The sequence below is a fragment of the Pogona vitticeps genome, chromosome 8 (assembly GCF_051106095.1).
Source record: "Pogona vitticeps strain Pit_001003342236 chromosome 8, PviZW2.1, whole genome shotgun sequence".
Classification (NCBI taxonomy): domain Eukaryota; kingdom Metazoa; phylum Chordata; class Lepidosauria; order Squamata; family Agamidae; genus Pogona; species Pogona vitticeps.
Genome location: NC_135790.1, coordinates 12025494 through 12046789, shown reverse-complemented (window position 1 = coordinate 12046789; position 21296 = coordinate 12025494). Strand labels below are relative to the sequence as shown.

At 40.3% G+C, this 21296-nt stretch overlaps 1 protein-coding gene across 2 annotated transcripts in view; it reads left to right on the top strand.

The window, feature by feature from the left end:
• UNC5D (unc-5 netrin receptor D) overlaps positions 1 to 21296 on the top strand; it is a 644095-nt gene that overhangs the window by 513802 nt on the left and 108997 nt on the right. Inside the window, exons 8-9 of one of the 2 annotated variants that reach the window (XM_078379743.1) lie at positions 5598 to 5630; positions 16667 to 16852. In XM_078379743.1, coding sequence (XP_078235869.1) covers positions 5598 to 5630; positions 16667 to 16852 — 219 coding nt within the window. The remainder of the gene's footprint in view (positions 1 to 5597; positions 5631 to 16666; positions 16853 to 21296) is intronic. The other variant, XM_078379744.1, reaches the window with a different exon arrangement.

Sequence of the window (21296 nt, the reverse complement as noted above, 5' to 3'; positions counted from 1 at the left end):
AGTTCCAATTTTCTTAACTCAAACGCCATCCTTTCTTTTTCCAGAGCAATTTTCTCTCTCTCCCTCTCCATTTCCATTCTCTCTCGCTCTAATCTTTCTTCTCTTTCCAGTTGCCTCTGTTTCTCTTCCCTGTCTATTTCCCTCATCCTCAGTTCATGCTGTTGGGCTAGGACCATTTTTCTGAGTTCTGGGTTCTGTTCTCCCGTGCTCTCGTCCTGCACTGAGCCAAATTCATCCTCAGAACCTTGGTCCACCTGGGGTTCCCTCACTTCACCCATTTCTGCCATTTGGCTTCGAGTCAAGGGCATAATCCCCCCCCCAGAACAGGCTGCTTTCAAAAGTCAAGCCTCAAAATAAAGCGACCACTTTTTTTTTCTTTTGCCTCAGAACCAGCCTTCTATAGATTGCTGCTGTTCTTCAGCACTAACTTGCAACTGTTGCCAGCCAGAGTCCACCCCCCTCTGCTAGGCCTCTCAGCAGACAAGCTAGATCACTGCTACTTCACACAGCTTTGCCTCAGCTTTTTCCCGCCAAAACGGGTTGCCTCAGAGCTCCCTAATCTAGTCCCCAATCTGAGTTGGCACGTTCTTCCACTAGCGTACCTCCCCGTGAGGTAAGCCTAGAAGATTACCTACGCGCTCTCAGATTTTCCCTGACTAGACCCCCCTTGCTCTGGGCACACTTGCCAAGGCTTTGCTGGACCACTGGACAACTGGACCAGTCGTATCCCACACGCTGGACACCAATCAATGTGACAACCCCAGACCTACTGGGAGATGCCCCACTTGCACTAAGCTGCCACCAACCATTCCCTGTAAGGAGTCACACAGACTAGGAATGGATTTTTAACAAACAAAGGAATAAGGTTTATTTAAATAACACACAGGGAAAATAAAATGATCAAGTGAATAAGATACAGTAACGTGGCTTAGTCTCAATCATACATACCCCAGTTTGGTTCACACAGAACTCCTTTAAATAAAGCACAGACCCTGAACCTATCAGTTCTGGCTACCCATACAGACACCTGAACCTATCAGGTTGGTACTGACTGACACACAGTAGTACCCTGTCTGACACACAGACTCCCACACCAGCTTCTTCTCTCAGCTCTTCCTCCAGCTTCTCCTTCTACTAAGCTTCTCCACACAAGCTCCACATATATATACAGTACAGCCCCTCCTCCTGATGTCCCGCCTTCCACTCCCCATAGGATGGAACTTTCCCTCCAACCCATGACAGACAGGTAACATCAGTGCTGTATGTAACAGTACCTATTCTTCCAGTTGGAATAAACCTTATTTTTGTTAGGAGCATTTAACAGACTCAGAAAATAGAGGAGAGACCACCTGCCAACCAGGTTCATGGGCCTCACGCTCTGTCAGTGGCACACTCTGCCAGCACAACAGGAAGAGAAAGCCTACTTTTACTAAGAACATTAGTATGTTTGAAAACATTCTGTTGTTCTATGTGTCATTTACTGTTGTGTTATGTAATTATGGAAGAGTGATTTCATGTTTGGTCTCACACTCCATGCAAGATAGGCCACACAACAGGACATCTGTCACAGTGAGGGGAAATGCCTAGGGTGGCCCTTATGTTTTGAAGAGAGTACTAACCTGTAAGATTTAAGGATGTAAAACCTGCACTTGTGATGTTGTGAATAAATGAAAAGAAATAGCAACGTCATCAGTATGTCCTATCAAATCACCTCTGATTTATGGCAACCCTATGAATGAGCAATCTCCAAAATATCCTGAACTCAATGGCTCTTCTCAGATTAACTCCTGAGAATACATGGTGATACATCTAAAAACATTTTTTCCAGGATTTCTTTTCCTTTTAATATTTTTAATATTCTCAGATTGTGGGTAAATGAATCAGCAGATACTGATCCAAGGATAAGGGGGTCCTACTGTGCTCTCTTTTAACCTCTGGAATGCCTTACCTGAACAGAACAACTCTTACTCTGATATTTCAGTCTGGAAAGGAGATACATATAAGTGATTAATTCTTTACTGGTCTCCTTCAGAACAGAAGCTTAGGGGTCAAGCTGGTGTCCATATCTGAAACAGAAGACTGGATCTCAAATAGGCACCAACATTTGTTTCAGTGTCTTACTCTTCAAAACAGTTACTGAATTAGAATGCATTTTGCATCCTTTCAGACGCAAATATGTGCCTTGGAAACAGTTACGGAGCTTGATATGGTATTAAAACATCAAACAGAGAATTATGCCATAAGTATGCATATGGAATTTCTGTATGTTCTCTCAAGGCACAAGAAGGAGGGCACTGCACTTGCAATTTTCCGTACCCGTCGTAAAAACATGCGAGAGTGAGCCAGTGTCTGCATTTTGTTTTATAGTTTAAAGAAGCCTTTTGTGATAACAGCTACAGAATTTCTACACATGAAAACATAGGAAGCTATTTTATACTGAGCCAAAGAGCACTGAGGCAGCTAGCCCAGTGCTCCCAACTCAGATTGACAGAAACTGTCCAGGGGTTTCAGGCACAATGGTTTCTAAGTCACACCCGGAGATCCCTGTCAGTCCTACTCAAATACTGATCAGGTCCAAACGTGCTTAGCTGCCAGAATCAGAAGAGCTTAGATGTGTGCATTGCTGTTTGGCATGTTCATAGGCTAGTAGATTGGCCACATGCTTCTGTATTGTAGTGCCCCAGTGCACATTTCACTGAATGTTTGTAAGGGGTTAATGATGACCTTATAAAAAACTGCTGGATGGATAGCTCTGTGGTTTAGGTAGATGTCTGTGGAGCCAGAGGTTGCAAGTTCAGTTTCCCATTGTGTCTCCTTGATGAGCTGGACTCAGTGATCCATACGGTCCCTTCCAGCTCTGCAGTTCTAAGATGATGATAATGATGATTAAAGATGAGATAACTTCCAAGCATTCTAATAAAATTCCCCACAGACACAGCTCTTTGAAAGCCAGAAGGGGCTGGTTGCTGCTGAATTCCTTGCAATTAAGGCAATGACAAGACTGACCTTTTATTACATACAGACAATATGTGCACACTGTCTTTACACAGAATCATGTTCCAAGAATCCTCTGCGTAGCTGGGTCACCAGGACCGCTATTTACAAGTATGGTTCAGTGCTTGATGGTGTTTTAATTCTTTTGTAGTTTGAAATATTTTGCAAATGTCCTGTAATAAGATATATGAGCACCGTGTCTATACATACTCCTACTTTCTTCCAACATTGTTTAATAAATGAACTTTAAAATAACCACTCACCCACTCCTCTTCTGCTGACAGATTCCTGTTTCTGAACCTAATTTTTGCTCTTAAAAAAAGTAGCCGCTGGAGCTTGCTTCTGCTCTGTAGATCTGCCCTTAAGAATCTGCAAGCTAATTATCTCAAATGCATTATGTATGATTCTTTGAGCTAGTTTACACATTTGAGTGGCAGAAAGGCATTGGTATGAATTGGGTGGGAATGGGGAAAAGAGACATGAAATAAGTTCAATGTTGGCAATTATAATATCAGAAAATTGTAACCGTTCCATAAAAATTATAGCCGCTGTTGCCATGTACCTCTCTGGTACCACCACTGCACATACATTTTGCGTTATATTTTTCTGAATTTACTGTACTATATTTTATGTCATACGTGAACAGAAACTTTGTAAGTATGATCTGACTCATTCCTGAGCAGTCATTTTTGTTCTGAGGTAGAAACATATTTGTTCCACATTTGATGCAATAAAAATCTGTGTCGTCCACTTTTTAAAGCAAATGTAACTTACTTGAACTCCTCTTGATCAACATGCAGCTGTACTTCTGTATTTACACTTTTCTGAATTTTGTGAGGTAATTTTCATCTCCAGAATGCAAGGGCAGGAGCAGAGCTAAACTGTCACTGCTTTTCTTCCCTTCCCCCGCCCTTTTCCGCCCCAAACACCTCCACTGCTTTTCCTCTCAGCACTTCACCTCCTTCACCTTCATCTTTGGCTCTGCAGTTATTGTTCCCTCCATCTTATTTGCCTGGAGGGATCCACGCAGAGCAGGACCAAAGCAAACTACTCTCTGGAGAGCCACCTATTTTCTCTCAGAGGACTGTCCAAGGAAATCACCTGTGATAGCTGTCCAAAATGTGGAAGCTTGAGAGCGAGATTGAGGCAGCACATTCATGTCTTTTAGTAGTTTGCTGCTTGATCTGGCAGTCTCACTCTGCCCCAGGAAAGAAATGTACAAGCTGTATATATGAGGTCAGGTGTACCCAAAAGCACATGTATCAATGAACCACAATCTTTAAAACCAAATAATATTCTGGAAATTACTTTCAGTGGTGTGCATATTTTTTTAAAAAAATATGCAAAATGCATATAACACAAGAAAGATATACCACAGTGCCTCCCCCCCCCCCCCGTGACTGATAGAAGCAAGGTAAGGAGCAATGGCATAGTACCATTCATAGATAAAGTCACTCCTACTGCTTTTCAGAAATGATGGATTGTACACAGCCTATGAGTTAGGCAATTTGTTTCTTTTCCCCCCCCCCCATTGTATCTGGATCAGATACAATGTCTCCCCACCCCTACCCCAACACCTCAATTGCTTTTCTTCTCAGCACTTCGCCTCTGATGCATTTGAAATATGGTGCTGGAGGAGAGCTCTGCCGATATCCTGGAAAGATAAACAAATGGGTCCTAGCTCAAATGAAGCCTAAACTGTCCCTGGAGGAAAACATGCTGAAACTGAGGTTGACCTACTTTGGGCATATCACGAGAAAGCAAGATTCTCAGGAAAGGACAATAATGCTGGGAAAATTTGAAGGCAGCAGGAAAAGAATGAGACCAAATATGAGGTGGACTGACTTCTTGAGCAGGGCAGTTGAGGACAGGATATTTTAGAGATCACTCTCGTTCATTTGGTCACCGTATGTCAGAGGTGACTCGAAGGCATCTAACAACAACAAGATCTAGGTTGGAATTAACTATATCGGGAAAGGGTGCTCATGAGAACTGGGAAATAGTTCTTCTTTAGCAAGTGCAAGAGAGGGAAACATAAACTGAGCCCAAATACTAAACACAGTTGCCAAGGCAGAGTGCCAGTTCATATTATGCTTTTTTCCCATCGTATTGTACTGAACATCCTTTTACACTTTCGAGAGTGCAGCAGAGGACTGAATGAGCAGCCTTTTGAAATCTGTCACAAATCTTATTGATTGCAGTTGCACTTGTCTTCATTTAAACCTAACATCTGTGACCTTTCATACATTTTTTTCCCTTAGACTGTCAAATGATTCAAATACTCAAGGAGCAATTTCAAAATCCATCAACACACCCTATTTCAAATAAACAAAACAGAATAGGACAAAACAAAATTAAATCCCAAAAGAAACTAGAATATATTTGTATAAAGAGACTGAAACCCCTATTACTGCTCTCCTGAAAACCCCATTAGTGCTGGTAGTGGAGGAGAAATGTTTCATTTATACAGCTGGACAAAAAAGTGGTCTAGAAAATACATTTCTTGTACAGTATATTTATTAAGAACAACTTTCTCTTTCTTCTTCTTCTCTCTCTCTCTCTCTCTCTCTCTCTCCCTCCTTGCTCCCACTTCCTCTTTTTAGATAGAAAGCCTCTTCATGAAGTAAATCCCCAAAGTAAGTTTTTCTTTCTTTCTTGTATATGTATTTTTAATAACATTTTCTGGGGGGAAATATATTCTCTAGACTTTATCTAAAAGAAGCAGGTTAGATGTAAGGCAGATTGTCTGATGAGAAGCAAAGGTGTGTTCTCAGATATCTGTTCCATACATTCAGCAAATAGGCATAAAGGTGAGTAGCACTGAACTTGCTAGCCCCACCTCTAAGGACCCCTAACCTTTCTGTTTGTTGGGGCAAAGTCTAAAGAGAACATATCCACCCCATCCACAGCCAGATCAAGCCTGTGATCTTATTCATGTTGATAGTAGGGATGGAAACATCACTTTGTCCATTTTTAAAATATATTTTTAGTTCTTTCCTCCTAACTATGTGATTTCTGAATTGTTGCATTTTTTTCAAAAACAGACTGAAACAAAATATGCAGTGACTGAAGACAATAGGAAAAGTTAAAGAAACTGATGCCTGAATATGTCCATAAGAGACCTACACATATTTATAGACTTCTGTGGAAAAATCAGAAGCCTGTATTCATCACAGTTGGCATTTTATCCCAATTAGGGGTTAATTCCAGAATGAAACCAAACAATTATGATCATATAAAACTTCATCTGAGTACCAAGGTGTAAGTCTTTCCATTGTTGCAATGATTCCAGCCAACATCAGCTTGTCTAATTCTACAAGCTTTATTTCTCTACATTGCTTTTATAAACTTCATACTTCAGAGCCGTTTTCAAAATACAAAAGTCTTACAGCTATGGAAAAACTGTAGGCACAAATTTTATTTATTTATTTATTTATTTGATTTATACCATGCCCATCTGGTCTTCCGACCACTCTGGGCAGCTTCCAACATATATATATAAGTTTAAAACATAAACACATAAAAATAACATAAATTAACAATTAATAAATTATTTAAGATGGCAAAAAGTAGAAAAAGAAAGAAGAGGATCATGGATTAACTGGGGGGGGAGGCCTGCACGAACATCCAAGTTTTTAACTGATTTTTAAAGGTACCCAGCAAGGGGGCCGCGCGAATCTTCAGATGGAAATTATTCCAAAGGCGAGGAGCCACCGCCGAGAAGGCCCGATTTCTAGTTCTTTCCTTGCGGGCCTCTCTCGGCGTCAGGCTCCTCAGCCTCACCTCCTGACTCGCGTGGGTGATACGGGTAGACCTTGGTGGGAGAAGGCATTCCGCCAGATATCGAGGTCCTAAACCGTTTAGGGCTTTATAAGTCAGCATTAACACTTTGAAGTCGATGCGGAACCAAATGGGCAGCCAATGCAGTGAAGCCAGAATAGGAGAAATGTGTTGGTATTTTCTCGCTCCGCTTAGGAGCCTGGCCGCCGCATTCTGCACCACTTGGAGTTTCCGCATCAGCCTCAAAGGCAGCCCCACATAGAGCGTGTTACAGTGATCTAATCTTGAGATTACGAGTGCCTGCACCAAGGTAGTGAGCGCCACCCCATCAAGGTAGGGCCGCAGCTGGGCAATCCGCCAAAGATGGAAAAAGGCGGTACGGACCACCGACGCCACTTGTGATTCCATCGTGAGCGCCGGGTCCAAATGGACCCCCAGACTGTGGACCCCACTCTTTGCAGCCAGGGCCACCCCCCCCCCCAAAATGAGAGAGAGTTACCCAGACCACCTAAGGTGGGAGCGCCCACCCTCAGAACCTCTGTCTTGTCCGGGTTCAGTCTGAGCCCATTCTCCTGCATTCATTGCAGTACAGTCCCCAGGCAGCGCTGTAGGGACAGCGCTGTAGGGACAAATAGTTTAAAATATGTGAAAACTAAACTTAGGCAAATACGTAAATCAGATTTTAATCCAAAATGCAGTAAAATATATTTTAAGTGTAAAAAAAAGAGAAAGTTTCAATTACGTTCTAGAAATGCAAAGACTTATAGCTTAATAAGGCATATTTAAACATCAAGAAAATACTTCTGCAAAACTCCAAGGTTCTTAAAAGTGAGAATACAGCCTCGTGACACAGTTGTTAAACTGCAGTACAACAGTGAAGATTGATCATGACCTGAGTTTGAACTTGGGCTTGAGATTGACTCAACCTTCCATCCCTCCAAGGTCTGTAAATTGAGTACCCAGCTTGCTGGGGGCAGGGGTGGTGATGGAAAGAAAATGTAGCCTGCACAATTTTAAATAATTGTTGACTTCCCAGAGATTGATATAAGCACTATGGGGTGGTAAATAAGCAGCACACTTTGCTTGGAATTTATAAACAAAAATAATTTTGCTAGCCTCTAAGCATATTAAAATCACACATAAAATTATTCCAGTTGCTCAGCCAGCCAAATCAGTATTAATCTATGGAGGAAAATCCATGTTGATTATTGTGCTGCTACACTACAACATGATTGTGGTTGTTTTAGGAGAGATAGCCATGTTAATCTGTGCAGAACCAAAAATAAGACAAACAAACACACGTTATAGCACCTTAAAAACTTAAGTTCTGTGGACCTTCACCCAGTTCTTCAGATGTATGAGATGGAAAACAGAGATCACAAAGTAAAATATTAATGTGAGCTTCTAAGAGACAGTGGTATATGGTTAAATTTCACACTTGCAATGATTTATGACCTCTATGTGGTGGTCACATCTTTTGAAGTCTGGTTCTCTAAACATTCCAATAAAAGACACAAAACAAAGCAAAGGCAAAAAGAGATAGAGAGGGAGGTTGTGGCACTTTAAAGACCTACTATAAGCAGTGACATGATTAAAGGAGACAACAGAGGAACAATGTACATTAATATCTAGTATGTCAGACTTTATCTTTGAGCCTTATTCTGAAAGATGGGTCTGGTAGTTGTAAAGGAAAATAACAATAGATAACAGCATAATTATTACATTTGGTAATGACTTAACTTGACTGATATTCAATCCATTTATATGGATGTCCGTCGTGTGTATAAATTATTTTTCAGCCATTTCCCCTCTGTGTTCTCATTCTGTAGTGTTTCATTTCCAGAATAGTAACTTTCATATCTTGTGAAGAATCTCCTGGTAGATTAAAGTGATTTGAGACAGGTTTCTGTGTATTGCAATTTCTAATGTCTGATTTATAACCATTAATTCTTTTGAGCAGAGATTATTTGTCCTATGTAGAGCACAGAGAGACACTGTTGGCACACTATGTCATAGATCGCAATAGCTGAAGAAAAAGTAACAGTGCCCTTGATATTTTGCACCATATAGTTAGGTCCTGTAATTTTGTTGCCAGAATAAATGTGGGGGCAGAGTTGGCATCTCAGTTTGTAGCAAGATTTAGTCCCCATGTGTGCATCAGTGTTGTGTGGTTTGTTGTGTGTTAGTAGCTGTTTGAGATTTGGAATGTTGTCCATAAGCAAGTCCTGCTGCCCAGGGCTTGGGAGAGTGAAATATTCTTGTCAAGAATGGGATGGAAATCACTTACGATGTTTGAGAGTGGTCTCAGTTGTTGGTATCCAGTGTGTGTGCATCATAGCTTGAACCCATGCTATGATGAGGTCTGGATTTAATATCTGGCAAGCTGCCACTATGCTGATAACATTATTGTTATGACTAAAATTTGCAGGGCTTACAGTAATAATACTTTGTACCATTGTGCATTTGATGTGCTAGGATACTGTCACCTGAAATCCTGAAACACTAGACTATTGTGAACTCAAAATATTATAATCACTGAAAGGTAATTGTTACATACAGCACTGATGTTACCTGTCTGTCATGGGTTTGGAGGGAAAGTTCCATCCTATGGGGAGTGGAAGGCGGGACATCAGGAGGAGGGGCTGTACTGTATATATATGTGGAGTTTGTGTGGAGAAGTTAGGAGAGCTGAAGGAGAGCTGAGAGAAGAAGCTGGTGTGGGAGTCTGTGTGTCAGACAGGGTACTACTGTGTGTCAGTCAGTACCTACCTGATAGGTTCAGGTGTCTGTATGGGTAGCCAGAACTGATAGGTTCAGGGTCTGTGCTTTATTTAAAGGTGTTCTGTGTGAACCAAACTGGTGTATGTATGATTGAGACTAAGCCACGTTACTGTATCTTATTCACTTGATCATTTTATTTTCCCTGTGTGTTATTTAAATAAACCTTATTCCTTTATTTGTTAAAAATCCATTCCTGGTCTGTGTGACTCCTTACAGGGAATGGTTGGTGGCAGCTTAGTGAAACTGTGGCATATCCCAGTAGGTCTGGGGTTGTCACAGTAATCACTGAAAGGATGCAGGATAGGACATGTTTAAACATTGTAACATAAACCAGTTCATCATAACATAAACAATTAAGTTCCCAGGAATGTTATTCTTCAGTGACCTTGCTGACTGGAGAGCTGGCTAATTATTTTTGAATGACCATACTAAACTATTACTTAAGCCTCAGTTTTTTAAAAAAAACACTTTCATTTTCAGGGATTTTTTCTGTAGCCTTAATTTTATTAACACTCTATACACACAAAATATATCTAATATTCTTTATGTTTCTAATTTGTGTAAGTGTGAGTGGGTGTGAGGACAGGAGGGAGGTTGATGCTTAGGACCGACCGCAAGTCCACAGCTCTGTAAACAGGTGCATGAATTTAATCATCGCCCCAATAAGTCATTGATGGCAGGGTTATGGCTACCATCATGTAGGCCAGAAGTTCCCAATCTTGGGTCCCCAGATGTCCTTGTACTAAAACTCCTAAAGCCTTCACCACCATCTGTGCTTGCCAGGATTTCTGGGAGTTGTAGTCCAAGACATTTGGGGACCCAAGGTTGGGAACTACTGATCTAGGCTTCTTGTCATCTTTCCTGATCAAGACGTTGTTAAGCAAGGATTTCTTTGGAGCTGTGGCTGGTTACTATCTCATACAAAATGTGTTGAATTATTATACTAAGCCATCTTCCATTTTCAGGAAACTTCAGCGTATTTTATTATCTACCTGGATGTTTAGACAAGTTTCCACCTGTTAGATCACAACACATTTGATAGCCCAGTATCACCCCAAATTTTCTGACTAATCATCTTCAGGATTACAGTATTATGATTGTGTCCTTAAGGACTGTTAGCCAAACTGCCGAGATTGATTTTAGTATATTTAGTTTCTTGGGGAATTAAACTATATATTTGAAACCATGAGATTAGAGATGTGCTATATAAACACAGCTTGTTGCTTCCTACTGACTGGAGCAGACATTATGTTTAAGACCATATGCATCTTTACTGATGCAAAATCGAAGTCAATTATTAAGATAATTGCAGAACAACTGATTCTGGTAAAAGAACTTATAGTTCTCTGTTCTTTGGAATGGTATTTCTCATGCATTAAGAAAACAAGAGAAGAGCTTAGCCTCCAGGTATTAAAGGGATTTGGGTGTTGGAAGGAAAAAGGAAAAGAACCAATGAATAGCAAAGTGGAGTTAATGTGGGCCCTGCACACCTTAAAAACATTCTTGTAAATGAGATAATCCAGTCTATTACAATTCCTAACACAGTACAGCAAGATGTTCACTTTGTGCTTCTGCACTTAAATTACTGCATTTTTTTCTTTACAAAACTTAATCATGGTTAATTGCAACTATATTGACATGAAAAGGTAATTCAGATAAATGTTGTTAATCATGCTTGGGCACACAATTAAATGAAGGCTTGTCCAGGGATAATGGCAAACTGCAGTTCAGGAAGTATGTGCCAAAGTCTTTGTTTTAGCAATTGCTCGGCCCTTTTTTGCTGTAAGGAAAACCATAATTTGCAAATTTGATTTCTGTTTGCGAAGACAAAGCAAATGTCACCTGAGATTAATCCTGGTTTCTAATCATGGTTTGCATGACAATTAAGTGCCCTAGTTTTCCAGTTTAGAAGCAATGTCAAGTAGCAGTTTACCTCAAGGAAAGAGAATGTATTATGTTTTGGTCATATGAAGCCTGTAAATATGCAGATTTTCCTCCAAATTTAACCTGCATTACATTTGGATACACTGGATATGAAATTGTGGCTTAGAGGCTGGAGTAAAATTATCCTTTGTTAACCTATAGAATTGCAAACCTATAGGTTGGATGGATGATTCTGGTTTGCTGGCAGAGTTAATAGTCATGCTTTATAGATGAGCATCACTATAAAAGGTAATTGCTGAGATAAGCAATTAGAGTAAGAGAAGCCATGGCAAATGATCGGGGAGTGCAAATTCCTTTGTATCAAAAAATTTGCCTTACTAACTGCCACTGATTTCCTTTAAATGCATTTGGAAATGGACCAGTTCCATGATTTGTACCTGAGTTTGTGGAAATATTTGTGTGTTTCCAGATAAAAGGAGAGGGAGACTCAAAACACGGGAAAATAAAGGGCTGTGACATTGACTAGGGGTGCTACTCTGTGCTCAACCTTTAGCATGCTGGACAAGCTTCCACCAGTTTTCTTTTTCAATTTCCTTTTTGCCTTTGCTGGGAGCCATGCACTTTACTCTTTGTCTGGCTCCTGTTTTTCCATGAAACTGGCTCCTGTTTTTCCATGCACGGTAGGTCATCTGAGCCTGGTTCTCCTTCTGTGAATCAAAGTATGTGTGTCAACTAGTACCATTTACAGAAGGCTTTCCTTTTTCCACCCAGCACATGGATGGTAGTGAAAATTAATTGCATTGTCTTATTCAAAATATTTGGACCCAAATGCATACTGCCCCTGAACATAATTGGAATGTGACCACTCGAGAAAAGGATTTTGTGTGTGTGTGTGTGTGCGCGCGCGCGCGTGCGTGCATGTGCGTGCGCGCGCACATGTGTGTGTGCGTGCGTGCGTGCGCTGAATTCAGTGCTGAGGTATCTCTAGAACTAAGTACAGTAATAATTAGAGGAAGACTAGGGGCCTTGCATCTTTTCTTTCAGAAGATTAAGATGGTGGTTGGTAGTGGTAGTTTGTATCCTCACATCCGCAGTAGGAACCTGAACTGCCTCTCTTAGGGAGACAGAATGTCCAACAAGACATGTGGGAGCTACTGTTGCCATGTCCACACAAATCTTCAGAGACCTTTCAGGAAACCAAGATATTGGTAGTACTTCACTGTGTTCAGAACAGGACCTTTGAGCTGGTAAGGTCACCAAACACTGCCTGGTTGAGGAAGAGCCGTGGTGGTTGCACACTATGTGGCAGCACTAGTTTAAAAGGGTGCCAAAGACACAAAGAACACAAGAGCCCTGCCTTTTGTCTGTTGTCACTCTCCCAACACTCAGTTGGAGTGGATGTCCCCTCGTTCTAGTATTGACTGAGAGGGAAAAGAGCTTCCTTCTATCCACTTTATCCATCCTCTACACAATTTTATATGTCAATCATGTCCCCCCCCCCCCGAGGTGCCTTTTGTCTACACTAAAGAACCCCAAACACTGTAGCCTTTCCTCATAAGGGAGGTAGGTGCCCCAGCCCAGTCATCATTTTTGGTCATTCTTTTCTACACCTTTTCTGGTTCCACTATGTCTTTTTTAAGGTAGGCAACAAGAACTGTACACAATACTTCAGGTGCAGCCTTACCAGCATTTTGTACAATGGCATTATAATGTTGGCTGTTTTATTTTCAATCCCCTTTTAAATGAGACCTAGCATGGAATTGGCCTTCTTAACTGCCGACACACACTGGGTTGACACTTTCCTCAAGCTCTCCACCAGCACACCAAGATCTCTTTCCTGATCCATCATGGACAGCCCATCAGCCGATAACTAAAGTTTTGATTTTTTTTTTGCCCCAATGTGCATTACTTTACATTTTCTTAAATTGAAGCATTTGCCATTTTGCCACCTATTCTCCCAGTTTGGAGAGATCCTTGTGGAGCTCTTCACAATCCCTTCTTGTCTTCACCACCTGCAAAAGTTTTGAGTCATCTGCAAACTTGGCCACCTCACTGCTTATCCCTGTCTCCTATGAACAGGTTGAAAAACACCGGCCCCAGGATAGATCCCTGGGGCACACTGCTCTTCACCTCTCTCCATTGTGAAAATCACCCATTGACACCTACTCTCTGTTTCCTGGTTGTCAACCAGTTCTCAGTCCATAAAAGGATCTGTGCTCTTATCCCCTGACTGTGGAGTTTTCTCAGCAGCCTTTAGTGCTGTTTGGGCTTTCTCTGTAAGGAGTATGCAGAACCAGCTCACAAGATCTGATGCCATTTGTTCAGTCTGAGAGGAACGGGATGCCCTGGCATCTGATTTTTTAAAAAAATATACCAAATTTCTGTGTCCACAGATGTGTCCATTTATATTTTCTTAAAACTATTAAAATACAGTGGGGGCCACATAGCCGCTGGATCAATATCAACTGACTCAGTTAACCACAGCCTGAAAATATTGAACATTTTAAATGAAAATACAGTGGTGCCTCGTACGAGTGCACCGTTGAACGATGAATCCGCATTGCGATGCGGATTTCCCCATCGCTAATGCGAGGGCATGCTCGCATTACGATGGGGGAACAGCTGTTCAGCGGTTCCAAAATGGCCACCGGCACACAAAAAATGGCCGGCAGTACAACCAAGATGGCCACCAGAACACAAAAAATGGCCACCGATACACCCAAGATGGCCACCGGAACACAAAAAGTGGGCGCCAGTACACCCAAAATGGCCGCCGGGACGCTCAAAATGGCCACCGGTACACCCAAGATGGCTGCCGGAACAAGGGAAAACATCGGAGAACGGTGAGCTTTGGGCCCATTTGGACCAATGGGTTTTTTGGATCCGTTTTACGATGTTTTCCCATAGTGAAGGTTAATCCGGAACGGATTAACCTCGCTATGCGGGGCACCACTGTACCTAGATTTATGAATAATTAAACAAAGTTTTCATAACCGGCTACTAGAGGGAGCCAGGCACCATGCTCTATAGGTGAAGCAGCTACCTTCCAGACGTTGTTGTGAAACTCACAGCTAGGTTGGCTGTCAAGGCCAGGAGGGTAGTGCAAGCCTGAAGCCAAACTGCCTCAGGGAGAAATTTCCCACCTTTCCTGCCTTCCAGCCAGCTCCTTTCTCAAGACTCCTGGGCAAACGAAAAAATGGATTCTGAATTGTCTTCGAAGAAGAAATGCTGCAGAGCCATTGAGGTTGTGTGTGTGTGTGTGTGTGTGTGTGTGTGTGTGTGTGTGTGTGTGAGAGAGAGAGAGAGAGAGAGAGAGAGAGAGAGTAATTGAGAGAATGAGAGAGAGAGAGAGAACCGGTCACCTTTAGTTTTCAGCAGGTTACTAAAAGAGAGAAGACTTCACGTTGCCGTTTATAGAGACCTCATCAAGGTAAAGATTACAGGTACTCGGTCCAATACACTGTTATAGCATTTGCTATAAACCACATTTTTCACCATCGGAGGGGGTGCTTGAAACCAATCCCCCATGGATATTGGGATCCTACTGTACATCTGACATTTAAAATGCTTGGGCATTTTAAAAAGAAAGCAAATTCAGTTATGGTCACCTTTTTCCTGGACATTCCCAAACCAAGAGGCCATCACAGATGGACCATCTCCTTGATACTCCCACTGCTGTTACTTGGAAAAAAGTGTACTCTTAAACCACAGTCAGGATGAGAAAGCAGGAACTTCTTCTTTAGATGTTTGGATCGTAATCTATTTAAGGCATGAATAAATGCATGAGTGTGTATATGAATGTATACTACCACCATTCTCTTTCTAGATAGATCAATGTATAGTTTGTGTTCTTGGTTTCAAATAAAATAAGAAAAACATGTGGAGTGAAAAATCTGATCTTGGGCACCTTGCATTTTTCCTGAAAATGATGTGACAAGCCTTTACGCTGATATTGCTTAATTGGCCCCACTGAAAAAGATTAATGTCTCCTGCCTCTGCAGAGATTTGAATAAGAAAAATAAATTGCATAGCCCCATGGATATGATGCAACATTTATATTTTTGCATTGTTTCCTGTTGATCTATATTAATTTCTAAGGTTAACCCATTTTTCCCTGAAGAGATTTTTTTTTATCTGGCAAAGAAACAAGGAACAAAATTAATGCAATGTAGATACTTGGCATTTTTGTTGTTTGTTTACATCTTTCTTTCTCTCTTTTCTTCTGTGAGATTCTGGAGGGGGATATAGATTATCACTCTATAGTAGAGCATTGCCTAGAGTAGCTTTCTGGATATGTAAGACTGCAATTCCCATGAGTTGGGCTGATATTAGCATAGATGGGCATGAACCACTGGTTTGGCACTTTGTGTCAGTTTGGCCAACAACTGCACAGCTGTTCTGTGGTTCTGGATCCCGCCCCTTCCAGCAGGTACTCACTCAGAGGCAGAACTCTGCCTTCACTGCCCCACCTCCTCCGAGCACTGCCTCCGAGGGTGTGCCCACCTCTGGGATACTTGTTGGATATTGTTGGGAGAGGGAGCAGTTGTGCTGGGAAGAAGGGATCCGACTTTCCACAAAGAAATGTAATAATTGTGAAATGGACACCATTCACTTGATGGTGAAATGGACCAGTAACTGTCCACAAACTGTTTCCCGCTGAGGGCAGACAAACTTTTATACTAATTCTGGCCAAATCCTGCCCATTGTGTACAGTATGCTAGAGTAGATGAGATGGCATAAATTGTTTCCCAGTGTGGTTTATAGAATTGCATTTATGGTGATATAAATATTTGTATTTATTTACAATATTTTTATCCTTGCCTTTCTCCTTAAAAAGAACCCAAGGCAGTAGGATACTGCCCTTTGTGCTCCCCATAAGAGTATGCTGTGTTCTGTTGCAATTTTTTAAAATTATACACATTGCTTGAACACATGCTGTTGACTGCAGCATGATGTCATGTTCAGTTTTGTACATTTTTAAGGTACACAATTTTCACATGCACATTTTTTTCAAGATATATGAGAAGCCACCAATCAATGTGCAGATTCCAGAGTGCAAATTGCATCTAGCCTGGGAAGTGAGGTGCAGGTCAGTTCCACAGAAAACAAACACCAGAGTAGAATTGTCTAACTTTGATTTCTAGAAAGCTGGACATACTGAATTTCTATGCATTCAGAAAGCCTACCATACATTAATTATTTGGTGCCATGCCTTCTCTTCCTGCAGACATTCAGAATGCAACTGACATTGCCTTGTATTCGGGCCTGGGCGCTGCAGTCATTGCCGTTGCCATTATTGTTGTTGGTGTAACTGTCTACAGACGGAGGCAGAGTGAATATGGTGTGGATGTGATTGACTCCTCAGCTCTTACAGGAGGCTTCCAGACCTTTAATTTTAAAACCGTCCGACAAGGTTAGTACTTCAAATTATTCCTGGAGATAATTCCAAGGACTAGCTTTTCAGATTATGGATCACAGTTTGAAGAATGTTGCCATAGTCAGGCGGTTGTTTCTCCAAAAGATAACTTTTCCAAGCTCCCCTTATGAAGTGCCATTTTGGAAGTTGCTTTGTGGTGCTTGCCCAGTGTCACATCAGTGGGGTCACATAACACACCTGTAAAGTAAGGGTGTCTGCAGGAATTTATGTGGGCTGCATGATTCTAATGTTGCATAGTTTTGCTGGGCATATGTCAGCATAGTTTACGGACTGCACACAATCAAAACAGAGTATATCGCTTTGTGTACTCTTACACAAGTTATATGTATATATATATTCATTGGGAAGAAGTGCCCCTCAACCTCCCTTCCATTGATATGCATTCCGTAAAATGAGAGGGACAAGAGAATTCAGGCAAATAAATATGTGTGCATTACTGCATTCCCACACAGAGTTTAATTTCTGTATCATAAGCATTAACCTATATAAGATGTTTTAAAAAATGAATAACTTGCTTTGAACAAGAAAGCATGGTGAAAATGCTTCTGTCACAAAATAAATGTGCTGAAAAGAGTAAGAGCAGAAGGATAGAGCAATAAGGGCAAGTCATAATCCTTCAGTTGAAAATCAATTAATTCTGCAATCTGGATTTAAGCTTCAGTATATCTGTACTTGAAAAATTAATGCACACTTGATAATAAAAAGTGTTGAGGATTTGTTTGTGTAAATTCAATGCACACTGTTCAGTCATAAGATTCTCTTGGCAGAGCATGAAAATTATTGGATTAAGATCCCTAACTGCACAGCGGATAAAAGTTCAGGGACCTACAGAACAGAATTAACTTTTAAATATCCCCTCAGTAGACTGATTCTTTTTGTTAGTTCTCTTCAACTGGCACATACTGTCTCACAAACTCACTCAGAGACATTGGTAAGAGAAAAGAATAAAATGTTCCATAAATGACCACTAACAGTTCTTCATAGATCAAAACAAACAGCATTCTGTAGAAAAATATTAACTGGTTATAGGAACAGAGCTTAATTGATTTACTAGTTGTATACTACCTCATTACATAGCTGGCTGACTTTAACTGTCTGCATGACACTAACTGTACACAGATTGTCTTACTAAAAATAACAGGAAAAGAACTTTTGAGAAGTATGGCTTTCTTCTAAGTTCTGAACAGAGAAGGAACAATTGGTTACTGCTGGATTGACATTCTTCTCTGTCCAGAAAGGTCCCTCCCAACCAAAACCTCTTAAAGGGAACTTAAGAGGGTGCAATAATTCCAACAAATTTGTCACAAGATACCTGTGGGGTTGGATTTAAACTTAGAGGTGGTTAAGGTAGAATTCTTGGAATCTGTAAAATAAGTCAGTGAAAATGAACTTAACCCCGTTAGCAGTAAACCTGCTTTATGCACGACTGTGTCCAGATCCAACCTGTATTATCTAAATTATACATTTTCCCCCCTTCTTGGAAAGCTGTTTTCTAGAGAATATAGTTGTTTTTTTTTAAAAAAATAGTGAATGAATAAAATTCTCTGAATTTCTACCACTCATATTTTTTAAAGATGGAACCTTTATCATAGATGGGAGGAAGTGTTGAAGGATGTGTGAACACAGCTCTGTTTTAATTTTCTGTACATAAGAAATGATACAGTATTTCACAGATAATGATATAGATGTTCCCCTCCCTGTGGGATACAAGCCTTGCAGTGAATACATTAAAATAACTGAGGCAGAGAAAGGTTCAGAAACTCATTTGAAACTAATCACAGGTTGGGTAAAGTTAATTTTCTAAGGTCTGTTATCTTTATTACCAGAAATGCAAACTTATGTATTGTTTTGTATGCAATCCCGTTGAAAGCTGTACAGTGTGATATTTTCAGCTCTTAAAGAAGCTTTTCTAAAATGGAAAGTTCTTGACTGTTTACTCTGACTATATGTTCCTTACTTAACTAACTTATGGTAAGGCTTCATATAGCATATACCAATGTAAATTATATTATATATTTAGCATGTTTTTAGAAGAGGTGTTCTCTCCAGTTGTGAAAAATACCTTTTTTGCCATAGCACATGATTTTCCTCACCTACATAATTTGTATTTAGTCTGTTATTTTTCATTTTGGTGCATTTTATTTTGTTTCAGTAATCAGGAAGATGTAATTTGCTGACACTTATGACACATTAAAGGGTAACCCCACTAATTCAAGTGGTATCTCAAGTGAAATGGCATGGTATTCATGAACAGGGAATAAAGCTTCCCTAGGTTGACGTCGTTCATGAAAGATCACACTATTGTATCCTTCGTTAATTAACCCAGTAGACTGATAATGACAGAGTTTGTACTCACAAACATCACGGAGATATGGAATCCCCACTTCAGTAATGAATTAATATCAATATTCTTACCGCTTTTTCATCCTTCTTTGAGAGTGATGGAAGGATGAAGAGATGGCTGGTCAACTTCAAATAATCATAGAAACAAGTTAAAATATGATCAGATAATCCCTTTGCATTTTGAGACTTTAAGCTTCTTATTTTTATTTAAAAGCCAGAGTAACTTGAAAGGATATAAGTATGATCCTCTCAGAAAAATGTTTTTAAGGTATATTACTTGAGTAAGTGTTTTTCCTGAGTTGCATGCTGTCTGGATGGGGACAGAGGAGGGAGGGGGAGAGGGGTGCTTATAGAAATGGCCTTGGCAGTTTTTCCCAAAATTTTGAGGTAATCTGATGCCCATTAAAATGTTTTCTGTGTTCGAGCTCAAACTTTTGCCATTTGCTGTTATTCTAATATATATATATCTATTTTGAGACTAAAAGAAAGGGTGAAAAAGAGTTAAAGTACAATTAGTTTGATCCTTCCTTAAGTGTAAGAGTCTTCTAAAGCAAGAATGGTTACTGTCCTATGTTTTTAACATTCCCTCTAGATCTCAAGAAGACAGCATTTATAATACCTCTGATTGTCTTAATCTTTCTAAACAATCTAAAGTGTTGCTGTTGTTGCTGTTACCACTGCCTTTGCTACAGCGACAAATAGTAGGTAGTTCTTCCTAAACAGAGAGGGATGAGATGAAAATGTACCTTATTGTACACAAATCGATAAGGCTGACTTCCAAAACTAATGCAGCAAAATGTAGTTGGCCTTAGCAATTCTCTGAATTATGCCGCTCTCCAATTTTTAAAAAGTGTAAGAAATGTCTATATTAGAGGAAAGTGTTCACGAGTATGTGTTTATTAATAAAAATAGCATACAAAATGTCATTACTCACCAAAAAAGGAAAGAATTTTTCTAGATGTGCAGAATGGATTTTTAAAACATTACAGAAATTGAGGTGGAAACAGAACAAACTCAAAATTAGACTAGAGCAAACAGAAAGAAACAAACATTAGCAGACTTGCCCATTTCCCCAGAATAAAGTTGGTTTTAAAAGCAGAAATGATGCTGACGAGGAATTGATTACCTGAAATGATAAAAGAGGGGACCAACTCCTACATTTGCCCCTATTTATGTATAGTGTTTGGAACAAATTCCTTGGCTGTTGGTTATTTGATGGAGTTAATATTCTATACCCTTTTAAGAACTTGATTTGCTTCTGTACAGCGTGTATTTGTGCGTAGAGGTACTGTGTGCTACCTGGAATGTGCTCTGGAGATGAAAAGATAGAGTCGGCACATTCTGAGTGTTATTCTTTGCTTTTAAGATTTGTGTAATTATTAGAACAATGGAGAATGAAGTCACCAGAACAAAAGAAAAAAAATCAATACCGTCTTGAAAAACTAGGTCTCCAGTCTGCTCATTATTCAGCAAGGCAAAGGTTTCCTATAGTAATATTTCGAGATACTTTCCCCTGTATGTGACTTTTAGAAAGACAGGACTAAATGGGAAAGAGAAGACATAAGAGTTCAAAATAAGTTATAATAGGGAAGCCCAATAAAGATTTGAAGAAATTGTCTGCACATACATCTACAAAAATAAAGGTATAAGTTATAAGTTATGATAGGGAAGCCCAATAAAGATTTGAAGAAATTGTCTGCACATACATCCACAAAAATAAAGGTATATAATTAAAAAAAAAAAAGAAATACCATGTGCATACATATGCGCAGGTGCACTTGTGTGAGTCTGTGTAGGATTGACACAGTATTTCAAAAAGGAGAAAAAAGTCTAGCTGTTGTGAGGAAAATAATAAAACAGTTCCCACCACACCACAACATGTAAGTTATATCCCCATCCTTTCTCCGAAATGATGATGATCCACTTCCATGCTATGTAGCCTTTCGGGCAGCAAGTATCCTCCAGCTCATTCGGTGTTGTGAATGTGTTTCGGTGTCCTGCCATATAATATGTAGCGCCTGCAGGTCTGGCTTCAGTGTTCTTTGCCCCGTCCTCATTGTCATTTGGTGCATGGGGG